At 37.4% G+C, this 15,246-nt stretch overlaps 1 protein-coding gene across 1 annotated transcript in view; it reads left to right on the top strand.

Annotated features, from left to right (window-relative positions):
• The window catches only part of CFAP47 (cilia and flagella associated protein 47), a 380,737-nt gene that overhangs the window by 7,110 nt on the left and 358,381 nt on the right, over positions 1-15,246 (top strand). The window contains exons 2-3 of the mRNA XM_062183128.1: positions 4,412-4,563; positions 6,746-6,861. Of these exons, the coding sequence (XP_062039112.1) occupies positions 4,412-4,563; positions 6,746-6,861 (268 nt within the window). The remainder of the gene's footprint in view (positions 1-4,411; positions 4,564-6,745; positions 6,862-15,246) is intronic.

Raw genomic sequence — 15,246 nt, 5'->3', positions numbered from 1 at the left:
TTATTTATTCCTTAAAGGTTTTGTAGAATTCTTTTATGAAGCCATCTAGTCCTGGGCTCTTCTTTTTTGGGAAGCTCTCTGTTACTGATTCAATCTCCATCTAGTTCACTAATCTATACAGGTTTTCTATGTCTTTATACCTTTATTTTGATACATTCTGCCTGTACAGAAATCTATCCACTACTTCTATATTTTCCAATTTGCTGGCATATAGCTCTTTGTAATAATTTCTAATATTTCTTTCTGTTTATTTTGTATTTGTATCTTTGTTATTTTGACTTTAACATCTACCTTTTCATCTCTGGTTTCATTAAGTTGTGTCTTCTCCTTTTTTTTTCTTCAGTTAGATGGGCCAGTGGTTTACCAATTTTATTTTTTCATAATCAAGCTCTTCATTTCCCTGATTTTTTTATAGTTTTTATTTATTTCTCAGATTTTTATTCTGTTAATTTTGAGTTTGGTTTGATATTTTTCTAGGTCCTTGAGATATGTTATATCATTTATTTGATACCTTTCCAATTTTTTGATGTAGACACTTATTGGTATAAGCTTTCTTAACACTGCTTTTGCTATATCCCATAAGTTTTGATATGTACTATTTTCGTCTTCACTTGTTTCAAGGAATTTTTAAATTTCTCTTTTTATTTGTTCTATGACCTGTTGTTCATTCAGGAGCACATTGTTCAGTCTTCATGCATTTATATATTTTCTAGAGTTTCCTTTGTTGTTAATTTCCAGTTTCATTCTATATGGTCAGAAAATATACTTGATATGATTTCAGCTTTTTGTTTAATTATCTAGTTTATGATCTATTTTAGAGAATGTTCCATTCACTGATGAAAAGAATATGTATTCTACAGCTGTGTGGTAGAATATTCTGTAGATACCTATTAGATCCATTTGGTCTATAGTGTAGATTGGCTCTTTTTTTTGGGGGGGGGGTCTGGTTAGTAAAAGTGGAGTGTTCAAGTCCACAATTACTATTGTGTTGGAGCTTATTCCACCTTTAGATCCCTTATCATTTATTTTATAAAACTTGGTGCCTTAGCATTGGGTGCATATACATTAACTGTAGTCACATCCTCTTGTGAATTGATCTCTTACTCATTACCTAATGGCCTTCTTCGTCTCTTTTAACAGTTTTTTGTCTTAAAGTCTATTTTGTCTAATGTGAGTATACCTACTCCTGCTCACTTTTAATTTCCATTTGCATAGAATATCTTTTTCCATTCTTTCACTTTCAGTCTCTATGTATCTTTATTGGTGAAGTGTGTTGTTTCTTTTAAGATTTATTTGTGAGGCAGAGTTACAGAGAGAGAGGGAGAGATAGAGAGATCCTCAATCTGCTGGTTCCCTCCCCAAATGGCTGCAATGGCTAGCGTGGTTAACTTTCTACTGTGCAGTTACTTTCTTTCAAATGGCGCTACAGTTACTTTCTCCGTGAATGGTTCCCTAACAGTTTCTGTTAAGAAATCTGCCCTCTGGGCTGGCGCCTTGGCTCACTTGGCTAATCCTCCACCTGTGGTGCCGGCATCCCATATGGGCACCAGGTTCTAGTCCCAGCTGCCCCTCTTCCAGTCCAGCTCTGCTGTGGCCCGGGAAGGCAGTGGAGGATGGTCCAAGTACTTGGGCTCCTGCACCTGCATGGGAGACCAGGAGAAGCACCTGGCTCCTGGCTTCGGATCAGCGCAGTGCCAGCCATAGTGGCCACTTCGGGGGTAAACCAACGGAGGGAAGACCTTTCTCTCTGTCTCTCTCTCTCTCACTGTCTATAACTCTACCTGTCAAATAAATGAATTAAAAATCTAAAAAAAAAAAAAAAAAGAAAAGAAATCTGCCATCAATCTGATGCGAGTTCCTTTACAGTTGATCTGACCTTTCTCTCTTAAAAGTTTTAGCATATTTTCTTTATATTTTATTTTTGGAAGCATGACTATAATTTGTTCTGGCGAGGATCTTTTCTGATCATGCCTATTTGGAGTACTATGTGTTTTCTCTATTAGATGGCCAGTTCTTTCTCCAAATTGGGGGAATTTTCCATTATTTAACTGAATAGGTTTTTAAGCCATTCATTTTATCTATACCATCAGAGTCACTTTATGGTTTCCCATATATTCTAAACTCTGTTTTTGGCCTTTCTAATTTTTTCTTCTTGTCTTGCTGAGATCTTTCTTAAGACCTGTGCTTTGAATTGGATATTCTTTCTTCTGTCTTATCAAGTCTGTCATTATAGCTTTCAACTGTATTTTTTATTTGACTTACTGAATAGTTCATTTCTTTTTTTAACGTTTATTTAATAAATATAAATTTCCAAAGTGCAACTTTTGGATTATAACGGCTTTTTCCCCCCATAACCTCCCTCCCGCCCACAACCATCCCATCTCCCACTCCCTCTCCCATCCCATTCACATCAAGATTCATTTTCAATTATCTTTATATACAGAAGATATACTAAGTAAAGATTTCAACAGTTTGCACCCACACAGAAACACAAAGTGTAAAGTACTGTTTGAGTACTAGTTATACTGTTAATTCTCATTAAGGGCAGAAGTCCTACATGGGGAGCAGGTGCTCAGTGACTCCCATTGTTGATTTAACAATTGACACTCTTATGTATGACATCAGTATTCACCCAAGGCTCTTGCCATGAGCTTCCAAGGCTATGGAAGCCTCTTGAGTTCATGTACTCCGACCTTATTTAGACAAGGTCATAGTCAAAGTGGAAGTCCTCTCCTCCCTTCAGAGAAAGGTACCTCCTTCTTTGATGGCCCCGTTCTTTCCACTGGGATCTCACTCGCAGAGATCTTTCATTTAGGTCTTCTTTTTTTTTTTTTTTCTTTGCCAGAGTGTCTTGGCTTTCCATGCCTAAAATACTTTCATGGGCTCTTCAGCCAGATCTGAATGCCTTAAGGGCTGATTCTGAGGCCAGAGTGCTGTTTAGGGCATCTGCTGTTCTCTGAGTCTGCTGTGTATCCTGCTTCCCATGTTGGATGTTCTCTTCTTTTAATTCTATCAGTTAGTATTAGCAGACACTAGTCTTGTTTATGTGATCCCTTTGACACTTAATCCTATCATTATGACCAATTATGAAGTTAAACTGATCACTTTGACTAGTGAGATGGCATTGGTACATGCCACCTTGATAGGATTAAATTGGAGTCCCCTGGCACATTGCTAACTCTACCATTAGAGGTAAGTCCAAGTGAGCATGTGCCGAACTGTACATCTCCTCCCTCTCTTATTCCCACTCATATTTAACAGGGATTGTGAATAGTTCATTTCTAATGTTTCTCTTTATATATCTCTCTGGAAAATTTCTTGTCCATGTTGAGTACTGATTTCCTTATTTACCTGTTTCTCGGTGTTGCTTAGTAACTTTACAGTCATTCTTTTGCATTTTTTTTTTTTACAGGCATTTCATCCGTCTCCTCCTCGTCATAGTCCTATGTTAATGTATTATTGTGTTCCTTTTGGGGAGTCATATTGCCTTCATTGTTCATCAATGTTCATGTTTCTGTGTTGATTTTTGTAATTCTAGGGAGTCTGTTGTTACTATATCCTTTGGAGAATTTTTTTCTTTTTTAATTTAAGAACTCTTTCTGGAAATTGCCTCCAGGTCTAGTGGAAAGCCTGGGGCTTACAAGTGAGTTACTCAGGTGTGTATAGGGTTGAGCCAGGGAGCTCTGGATACCATTTGTGGGTAGGGCAAGAGTCCAGGGTGACACCCAAGATGGTTATGATGGAGTTCCTCTGGCTATAATCAGTGTGGAGAGGGATGTTGGAGCCAACTAGTGTGTTCACAGTTCCAGCCCTTCTCTGTGCTTGGGTGAACCAGCTGATTCACAGCGTAGAATGAGTTCATGGTGAAAGTGTACCTCACCCACCTAGGTAAGTGAACCCTACAGAGCACAAACCCACCCCATAGTATATAGCCCTATTCTTCCCCAAGATCTGTCCCCAGCATTCAGGGAACTCTCCGCTGTCAGACTGGGCAGGTGAATCAGAACCCAGGCACAACCCATTACTGTTTTAGTTACATGGCTCGAGCCCAGAACTTCCACTGTCACAGGGTATAAGGGGTCCACTCTCTTTCCTGCAGGCTGCTTTGGCCCTGACCCCAGTGCTGGCAGCAGTGAGACTCCCAGATGATCCCTGAGTCAGGACAGAGTTCAGCTGTGACTCCATCACAGAAAAATGAGTCTGAAGTCAGTGCCTACTGTGAAATTATCCCTCCGTCAAGGCCACCAGTGGTGGGACCTCTGGCGGCCTCCTCTCACTGTACCCTGGCAAGATGATGCTTCCTAGCCAGAAAGACCTGATTTAATAACATACAATACTATCTATAGCTGCTCAAATGAGTTCCTTATAAGAAGTTAAGATGTATAATTTGATTCTTTCTCTCCCCCTGAAGTTCAAATTAGTTTTGACCAATCTGGAAAAAGAACTTGCTTCTGGCCTTCAGATGACTGCTGTGGTGGAATATCATCCTGATAAAGATGTAGACACTTCTGATCAACTACATATTTCACTAGGAAATAAAACAATAGTAATTCCTCTGATTGGGTATGTAAACTTTCTATATCATGATGACATTTTGAACACTTCAAATAAAAAATAAATCAAAGCAATGTTCAATTTTTTTTTCTGACTTGTATCTATAGTTTCCTTATAGCTGACTCTAAAGGGCAAATTTTTAGAAAATTGTAGTATTTGTAACAAATTTAAAACCTTGATTTTTCTTTAATAATGATAAAATATTGAACAATTATTTCATTATAATTTTTGACTAATATCATATTAGCTTCCTAAGTCTTAAATAAGGCAGGTGTTGGCTTCAAAAAAATAAAATGCTACTATTTTGTGTTTGGTGAAAAATGTGGGTGTATACAGTGAGTATAACATGAAATGAGTGAATTTTCTATAGATTAACTTTGAGACAAATTGTTCATCTGACTGGGGTGAATGATTCATTTGATTTCCTTTTATAGTGAAAAAAATATACTTCTGTTTATTGTGAAATTACCTGTTGAAATTAGAGTTAAATTTAAAGTATTTTTATTCACTTATATATAAATTATAATATATGACTTGCTTTCCTCAGAAAAAATAATTTCCATTGGTGTTATTCTTTTGTCCCCATTGTCCATCACCTGCAGAATTAATACTGAAATATTTCTGCTTATTACATGATATTAGGCATATGCCTTTTTATAATTTTTCTTATATCACTGCATTTATATAAACTTACTGAAATCTGCAATTATTTTGGCTTTATGTTATTAAGAATTTCTAATCTACCAGAACATCTCACTCTATATAGGAATCAAACAGTTGGCATATGGTAGGAGAGGAATAAACTACTAACACAATTATATTTTTATTTATAAACATAAATTATATAATTATATTTCAATATTTTATTTAAATTTATGTTTAATTTTATTTATATTTCATTTATATTTCAATGTTTTATTTATAGTTACATTTCAATTTACATTTTGAAATATAAGCAGAGACATTATTGATGCATTCTGCACTTGAGATACCCATGACTGGCACTGAGATTTACTTGTTTTTACCATATATGAAGAGAAGGTTTGGAGATTTTTCTGTCTTTGAAACAGAAATTTTTCCTTATTCCCACAGTGTGCCCCTTTCTCCTCAGAGGTCTATTCTCACATTTGCAACATAAGTATAGCACCACCCTCTTTATGTGGGGTGGGCAGGACTGAAGGAAGATATGTATGTGTGGGGGGGAGTGGAGGTTGATGATATATGTCATTCTGAAGAAAATTTGGAATTTGGATGATTATAAAGAGTTACATGTTATAATAAACAACACAGACCCCTTCTGTGTTTTTTCCAAGAAGTAACATTTTACAAAAATCTAGACTAATACTACAACCATGAAACTGACATTGATACAATCCACGTATCTTATTAAGATTGCCACAGCTTTAGCTGGAAGTGTGTGTGTGTGTGTGTGTGTGTGTGTGTGTGTGAGAGAGAGAGAGAGAGAGTCTGTCTGTGTTATTGAATTTTATCTATATAATTCTATCACCTAGGTATGTTCTTGTATCCTTAAACATAGTCAAGACACTGAACATTTCCAATGTAACCTTCTACTTTGTTGTAACTACATGTGTCTCGCCTCACTTCTGCCTCACATCCACCAGCCCTGAACTGTGGGAGTTGATTATCTATTTTCCGTTTCCAACATTTTATTTCTCAAATATGTTATATAAATTGAATCACACAGTATGTAACCTTTTGGAATTGGCTTTTATTTTGTGCTTTTCAAAATATCGAGAGTCTCTCTCCCTCCTTCTCCTCTCATTTCTCTCCCCACCTTATGTACATAGGTATCCAGATATCTATTTTCTTTCTATCATTTGTCGTCGTCATCATCATCATCATCATCTTTATTATGAGAGGTCCTCAGAAAATTTAAGGAAAACTGATATCATGAAAAAACTGTACATGAATTTAACAGCTTTTGTATGAAAATAAACTTATTTTAATTCTATTTTCCATGAACTTTTTGAAGTATCCTTATATATGAATGTATGTTGCTGTGTGTGTGAAATATGAGTATTATGCATCCACCTAGAAAAATCATTGGTATCAAGTACATTGAGATATATATATATATATATATATATATATATATATATCCCTGTAGATTTAAGTATGCATTTTACGGTTGCTAAAATTAATTATGTGGCTCTCTTTTCTCCTCTCCTAGGTTGATTCCAAACTGTCAGTTGGAACTTGAGTCAGAAGTTCATTTTGGCACATTGGTTGCTAATAGTAAAGTATATTGTAAAGAGATTAATATCTTCAACCATGGCAGAGCTCCAGGTAAATACTTGCTGTCATATAAATTCACTTACAATTATTGTTTGAAATGTATATGTTATATAATTAATATATTACCTGACTCATCAAAAATATCTATTCTTTGATATATGTCAAAACCTAGAAACAAGTATTACTCCAAAGGAATCATAGGCAATAGTTCAGGAAAAATGAAGCTACCTTGTTCATGATCCTCATTAACACAGCTTGATCATCAGAAGCCTGGTGATCTCCTTGAAGGTCAGAGGTAGTATGGCATTGTAGAAGGGACTTGGTCCTTGGAGCTGTTCAAAAACAGAATGACAGAATGGTGTCCTACTAGCTGTGTGATATGGGGCAAGTGTCTTTATGAATTTTGAACTTGAGATTCCTCATTCATAACCTGGGGCTAATAAATGATGGCTGGGATGGGCACTGTGGTACAGCACATTAAGCTACCTCTTGAGTCTTTCACATCCCATGTTGGAGTGCCGATTTGAATCTTGGCTGCTTCAGATCCACCTCCCTGCTGCCATGGCTAAGAAGCAGTGGAAGATGGCTGAAGTACCCAAGTTCCTGCCACCCATGTGAGAGACCCAGATAGAGTTCTGGCTCCTGGCTTCAGCATGCCCAGCCCCAGCTATTGTGGCTATCTGAGAAGTAAATCACTGGATGGAAGATTCATTTTCTCTGCCTCCCTCCCTCCCTCCTTCCCTCCTTCCCTCTTTGTCTTTCTCCTTAAGTTTCAAGTAAATAATTAAATCTTTAAAAATACATATATGGGGGCTGGCGCTGTGGCGCAGTGGGTTAACGACCAGGCCTGAAGCGCTGGCATCCCAGTTCGAGACTTGGCTGCTCCACTTCCTGTCCTGCTCTCTGCTGTGGCCTGGGAAAGCAGTAGAAGATGGCCCGAGTCCTTGGGCCCCTGCAATCATGTGGGAAACCTGGAAGAAGCTCCCGGCTTCAGATCGGCACAGCTCCGGCCATTGCAGCCACCTGGGGAGTGAAACATCGGATGGAAGACCCCCCCCCCCACCTCTCCTCTCTCTGTAACTCGTTCAAATAAATAAATCTTTAAAAAATACATATATGATGGTTATTTATGCACATACTTAAGGTTACAGCGTTGCACCTGGTTCATTATAGCTACTTAATAAATATTCTCCTTCTTTGGCATATTCAACTTTGAATTTACATCATAGTTTCTAGAAGGCTTTTATTCGTATTTTGTTGAAAGAATAAATGCTTGTATCTTCTGAAGCCTGTATTTTTGGGGATTCTTACTGTGGCCTCAGAATTTCCATAAAAGGGTGTCTTTCCATATTATTCAGGCACACTTTTCACTGATGATTTTCAGTATACCTAAGATCACTCATCCCTTCACTCTTCTGATTAGATAGGTGGCAGCATCTGGGATTGTAAGATTTTTATTTCTCCAAATATCATATGAGGACTAGCGCTAGACAGGAGGTTATTTCTCTCTGAGACTGCTTATTGAATTTATAAAACAGGTCTTAAAACCAAACTGCTTTTCCACTAACTGAGTTTGTTTTTGGAGGCTTCCTGATTGTGCATTGGGAATTGTAGAGACAAAGGTCGTCTGTCATTTTACTGGTTTCTTCCTGGGACTAACACTGGCAAGTATTCCTCATTGAATGTTGCTATTTTCACTTTCCATGCTTTTGTTTTCAAAAAGCGTGTTTTGTTTTTGTCTGATGCTTGTGGGTTCATTCATAATTTGACTTCAAAATTAAGGATGCAGTCTCTTAAGGGAAATGATTATGGGCTGCATAGTGCTTTCACCTCTCTGGTTATATTTTAGAACAGTGATATATAAATGAGATATTTTTATTTGTATCATTTTACTTTACAAACATTCTCTTAGCTATTGCCCGTTTAAAATCCTTCAGATTTTTATTCTCAATACTAAATTTCCTTTCTATCCTGAAAAATCACTGAACTGTTGTTTTATTATAAAGGAAAGCTTTCTGTAAGTAAAAAGTTAATGATTATTTTTATTTATTACCTAATATTTTTCTCAATAATAAAATAAAATTGAAATGCAGATCTGAGGCCATATATTTTTAAAAAAGGCACATTAGCTTTTAGTATTATGTTAATATTTTGTATGTATGTAGTAATTGCAATAACTGGGTTAGATTTGTTATGATTGAATACTCTGAACTATTAATATTATCTTGCAAACTGATATAATTATTACTAATAAATCATGTTTTCTTTTTTAAAAACTTATTTGAAAGGCAAAGGGGCAAAGAGAGATATCCCATCTATTGGTTCACTCCCCAAAATGCCTGCAACAGCCAAGGCCGAGCCAAGGACAAGATCAGGAGCCAGGAAGTCAATTCAGGTCTCCCGTGTTGGTGACAGGAACCAAATTAATTGAACTGTTGCCAGATGCCTCCCAGGTTATGCATTAATAAGAAGCTGGAATTGGGAGCAGAGCCAGGACTCAAACCTGGGCACTTTGATATAGAACACGAGTTCCCCAAATGTCATCTAAACTGTTACACCAAACACTTTCCCAGCGAATCATATTTTCTCAGTGTTAACTTTGTCCGATATTCTCAGATTTGAATCATATTTTTTTCATTTATTAAACTTTTATTTAATGAATATAAATTTCCAAAGTACAGCTTATGGGTTACAATGGGCTTCCCCCCTCCAATAACTTCCCTCCCACCCGCAACCCTCCCCTTTCTCGCTCCCTCTCCCCTTCCATTCACATCAAGATTCATTTTCAATTCTCTTTATATACAGAAGATCAGTTTAGTATATATTAAGTAAAGATTTCAACAGTTTGACCCCATATAGCAACACAAAGTGAAAAAAATACTGTTGGAGTACTAGTTATAGCATTAAATCACAATATACAGCACATTAAAGACAGAGATCCTACATAATATTTTTTTAAAAAATAATTAATTTTCTATGCCATTTCCAATTTAACACCAGGTTTTTTTTTTCATTTCCAATTATCTTATATACAGAAGATCGATTCAGTATATAATTAGTAAAGATTTCATCAGTTTGCACCCACACAGAAACACAAAGTGTAAAAATACTGTTTCAGTACTAGTTATAGCATCACTGCACATTAGACAACACATTAAGGACAGATCCCACATGGGATGTAAGTACACAGTGACTCCTGTTGCTGACTTAACAATTTGACCTCTTGTTTATGGCGTCAGTAATCTCCCTAGGCTCTAGTCATGAGTTGCCAAGGCTATGGAAGCCTTTAGAGTTCGCTGACTTTGATCTTATTCTGATAGGGTCATAGTGAAAGTGGAAGTTCTCTCCTCCCTTCAGAGAAAGGTACCTCCTTTGATGGCCCCATTCTTTCCACTGGGATCTCACTCACAGAGATCTTTCATTTAGGTCGTCTTCTTTTTTTTCTTTTTCAGGGTATCTTGGCTGTCCATGGCTACAATACTCTCATGGGCTCTTCAGCCAGATCCGAATGCCTTAAGGGCTGATTCTGAGGCCACAGTGCTGTTTAGGACATCTGCTATTCTATGAGTCTGCTGTGTATCCCGCTTCCCATGTTGGATCCTTCTCTCCCATTTTGATTCTATCAGTATTAGCAGACACTTGTCTTGTTTGTGTGATCCTTTTGACTCTTAGACCTATCAGAGCCATCAATTGTGAACTGAAGATGATCACTTGGACTAGTGAGATGGCATTGGTACATGCCACCTTGATGGGATTGTATTGGAATCCCCTGGCACATTACTAACTCCACCATTTGGGGCAAGTCCGATTGAGCATGTCCCAAATTGTACATCTCCTCCCTCTCTTTTTCCACTCTTATATTTAACAGGGATCACTTTTCAGTTAAAATTTAAACAGCTAAGAATAATTGTGTGTTAATTACAGAGTTCAACCACTAGTACTAGAACAACAACAACAACAACAACAAATACTAAAAAGGATAAAGTATTACATTGTACATCTAGAGTCAGGACAAGAGCTGATCAGGTCATTCTTTCTTATAGAGTCCATTTCACTTCAATGGGTTTCCCCTTTGGTGCTCAGTTGTCACCGATCAGGGAAAACAAATGGTATTTGTCTCTTTGGGACTGGCTTAATTCACTCAGCATGATGTTTTACAGATTCCTCCATCTTGTTGCGAATGACCGGATTTCATTGTTTCTTACTGCTGTATAGTATTCTATGGAGTACATGTCCCATAATTTCTTTATCCAGTCTACTGTTAATGGGCATTTGGGTTGGTTCCAGGTCTTAGCTATTGTGAATTGAGCTACAATAAACATTAATGTGCAGACAGCTTTTTTGTTTGCAAAATTAATTTCCTTTGGGTAAATTCCAAGGAGTGGGATGGCTGGGTTGTATGGTAGGGTTATGTTCAGGTTTCTGAGGAATCTCCAGACTGACTTCCATAGTGGCTTAACCAGTTTGCATTCCCACCAACAGTGGGTTAGTGTCCCTTTTTCCCCACATCCTCTCCAGCATCTGTTGTTGGTAGATTTCTGAATGTGAGCCATTCTCACCGGGGTAAGGTGAAACCTCATTGTGGTTTTGATTTGCATTTCTCTGATTGCTAGTGATCTTGAACATTTTTTCATGTGTCTGTTGGCCGTTTGGAATTCCTCTTTGGAAAAATGTCTATTGAGGTCCTTGGCCCATCCCTTAAGTGGGTTGTTTGTTTTGCTGTCGTGGATTTTCTTGATTTCTTTGTAGATTCTGGTTATCAACCCTTTATCTGTAGTATAGTTTGCAAATATTTTTCCCATTCTGTCGGTTGCCTCTTCACTTTCCCGACTGTTTCTTTTGAAGTACAGAAACTTCTCAATTTGATGCAATCCCAAATGTTAATTTTGGTTTTGACTGCCTGTGCTCCTGGGGTCTTTTCCAAGAAATCTTTGCCTGTACCTATATCTTGCAGGGTTTCTCCAATGCTCTCTAATAATTTGATGGTTTCGGGTCGTAGATTTAAGTCTTTAATCCATGTTGAGTGAATTTTTGTGTAAGGTGGAAGGTAGGGGTCTTGCTTCAAGCTTCTGCACATGGAAATCCAATATTCCCAGCACCATTTATTGAATAGGCTGTCCTTATTCCAGGGATTAGTTTTGGATCTTTGATCAAATATAAGTTGGCTATAGATGTTTGGATTGATTTCTGTTGTTTCTATTCTGTTCCATTGGTCTATCCATCTGTTTCTGTACCAGTACCATGCTGTTTTGATAACAACTGCCCTGTAGCATGTCCTGAAATCTGGTATTGTGATGCCTCCGGCTTTGTATTTGTTGTACAAGATTGCTTTGGCTATTCGAGGTCTTCTCTGTCTCCATATGAATTTCAGCATCATTTTTTCCAGATCTAAGAAGAATGCCTTCGGTATCTTGATTGGTATTGCATTGAATCTGTAAATTGCTTTTGGGAGAATGGACATTTTGATGATGTTGATTCTTCCAATCCATGAGCATGGAAGATTTCCCCATTTTTTTGTATCCTCTTCTATTTCTTTCTTTAAGGTTTTGTAGTTTTCATCATAGAGATCTTTAACGTCCTTGGTTAAGTTTATTCCAAGGTATTTGATTGTTTTTGTAGCTATTGTGAATGGGATTGATCTTAGAAGTTCTTCCTCAGCCGTGTGTATACATTGCCTGTGTATACAAAGGCTGTTGATTTTTGTGGATTGATTTTATATCCTGCTACTTTGCCAAACTCTTCAATGAGTTCCAGTAGTCTCTTAGTAGAGTTCTTTGGGTCCCCTAAATAAAGAATCATATCATCTCAAAGAGGGATAGTTTGAGTTCTTCCTTCCCAATTTGTATCCCTTTAATTTCTTTTTCTTGCCTAATAGCTCTGGCTAAAACTTCCAGAACTATATTGAAGAGCAGTGGTGAGAGTGGGCATCCCTGTCTGGTACCAGATCTCAGCAGAAATGCTTCCAACTTTTCCCCATTCAATAGGATGTTGGCCGTGGGTTTTTCATATATTGCTTTGATTGTATTGAGGAATGTTCCTTCCATACCCAGTTTGCTGAGAGTTTGCTTAGAGTTTTCATCATGAATGCATCAAATGCTTTCTCTGTGTCTATTGAGAGAATCATATGGTTTTTCTTCTGCAGTCTGTTAATGTGGTGTATCACGTTGATTGTTTTGTGAACATTGAACCATCCCTGCATACCAGGGATAAATCCCACTTGGTCTGGGTGGATGATCTTTCTGATGTGTTGTTGCATTCTATTGGCCAGAATTTTATTGAGGATTTTTGCATGTATGTTCATCAGGGATATTGGTCTGTAATTCTCTTTCAATGCTGCATCTTTTTCTGGCTTAGGAATTAAGGTGATGCTGGCTTTATAGAAAGAATTTGGGAGGATTCCCTCTTTTTCGATTGTTCTGAATAGTTTGCGAAGAATAGGAGTTAGTTCTTCTCTAAATGTCTGGTAGAACTCAGCAGTGAATCCATCTGGCCCTGGGCTTTTCTTTGTTGGGAGGGCCTTTATTACTGTTTCAATTTCTGTGTCAGTTATGGGTCTGTTTAGGTTTTCTATGTCTTCCTGGCTCAATTCAGGTAGATTGCATGTGTCTAAGAATCTGTCCATTTCTGATAGATTTCCCTGTTTGCTGGCATACAAGTCCTTGTAGTAATTTCTGATGATTCTTTTTATTTCTGTGGTGTCTGTTGTTACGTTTCCATTTCCATCTCTGATCCTATTGATTTGGGTCTTTTCTCTTCTTTTTTTAGTTAGTAGGGCCAATGGGGTGTCAATTTTGTTTATTTTTTTAAAAAAACCAGCTCCTCGTTTGGCTGATTTTTTGTAATGTTTTTTTGGATTCAATCCTGTTGATTTCTTCTTTGATTTTAATTATTTCCCTTCACCTACTGGTTTTGGGTTTGGTTTGCCGCAGATTTTCTAGATCCTTGAGATGACTTGAAAGGTCATCTATTTGGTGCCTTTCCAATTTCTTGATGTAGGCACCTATTGATATAAACTTTCCTCTTAACACTGCTTTTGTTGTATCCCATAGGTTTTGGTATGTTGTGCTGTTATCCTCATTTACTTCCAGAAAATTTTTGATTTCTCTTTTAATTTCTTCTATGACCCATTGTTCATTCAGGAGCATGTTGTTCAATCTCCATGTGTTTGCACGAGCTCTAGGGATTCCCGAGTTGCTAATTTCCAATTTCATTCCTTTGTGATCTGAGAAGCTGCATGGTATGACTCTAATTCTTTTGAATTTGCTGAGACTTGCTTTATGGCCTAGTATGTGGTCAATGCTAGAGAAGGTTCCATGACTGCTGAGAAGAATGTAAATTCTTTCTGTGTAGGATGAAAAGTTCTGTAGATATCTGTTAGGTCCATTTCAGCTATAGTGTCATTTAAATCTACTGTCTCCCTGTTGATCTTCTGTCCTGTTGATCTGTCTATCTCTGAGAGTGGAGTATTGAAGTCCCCCAGAACTATTGTATTGGGGTCTAAGTCTCCCTTTAAGTCCCATAACAAGTCTTTTAAATAAACTGGTGCCCTGTAATTAGGTGCATATACATTGATAATCGTTATATCTTCCTGTTGAATGGATCCCTTAATCATTATATAGTGCCCCTCTTTGTCTCTCCTAACAGTTTTTTTGGTAAAGTTTATGTTGTCCGATATTAAGATGGCTACGCCCACTCTTTTTTCATTTCTGTTGGCATGGTATATATTTTTCCAGCCTTTCACTTTGAGTCCGTATGCATCATTGTTGGAAAGATGAGTTTCTTGTAAGCAGCAAAAAGATGGGTTTTGTTCCTTAACCCAATCCGCCAATCGGTGTCTTTTAACTGGACAGTTTAGGCCATTAACATTCAATGTGACTATTGAGAAGGAGTAACTTTGCCTTGTCATTTGCCAAAGATATTTTCTAATATCTGGTTTGAGATTCCTGTGATCTTTTGCTGTGAGGTTTCCTTCCTTTACCTTCTTTCATATTGGTGACCGTGTTTCTGTGTATAACACATCTTTAAGCATCTTTTGCAGGGCTGGATGAGTGGTGACAAATTCTTTGAATTTCTGTTTGCTATGAAAGGTCGTTATTTCACCTTCATTCACAAATGAGAGCTTTAGGATAAAATATTCTGGGCTGGCAGTTTTCCTCTCTTAGTACCTGGGCTATATCTCGCCATTCTCTCCTAGCTTGTAGGGTTTCTGATGAGAAGTCAGCTGTGAGTCTAATTGGAGATCCTCTGAGAGTAATCTGGCGTTTCTCTCTTGCACATTTTAGGATCTTTTCTTTATGTTTCACTGTGGTGAGTTTAATTACGACATGTCGTGGTGAAGATCTCTTTTGGTCATGTTTATTAGGGGTTCTATGAGCTTCCTGTACTAGGATGTCTCTGTCCTTCTCCAAACCTGGGAAATTTTCTGCTAGTATCTCA

Source organism: Lepus europaeus, chromosome X (genome assembly GCF_033115175.1).
Source record: "Lepus europaeus isolate LE1 chromosome X, mLepTim1.pri, whole genome shotgun sequence".
In the NCBI taxonomy this organism is placed as follows: domain Eukaryota; kingdom Metazoa; phylum Chordata; class Mammalia; order Lagomorpha; family Leporidae; genus Lepus; species Lepus europaeus.
The sequence above is the reverse complement of the archived record's forward strand: the minus strand, read 5'-3'. Positions and strand labels throughout refer to the sequence as shown.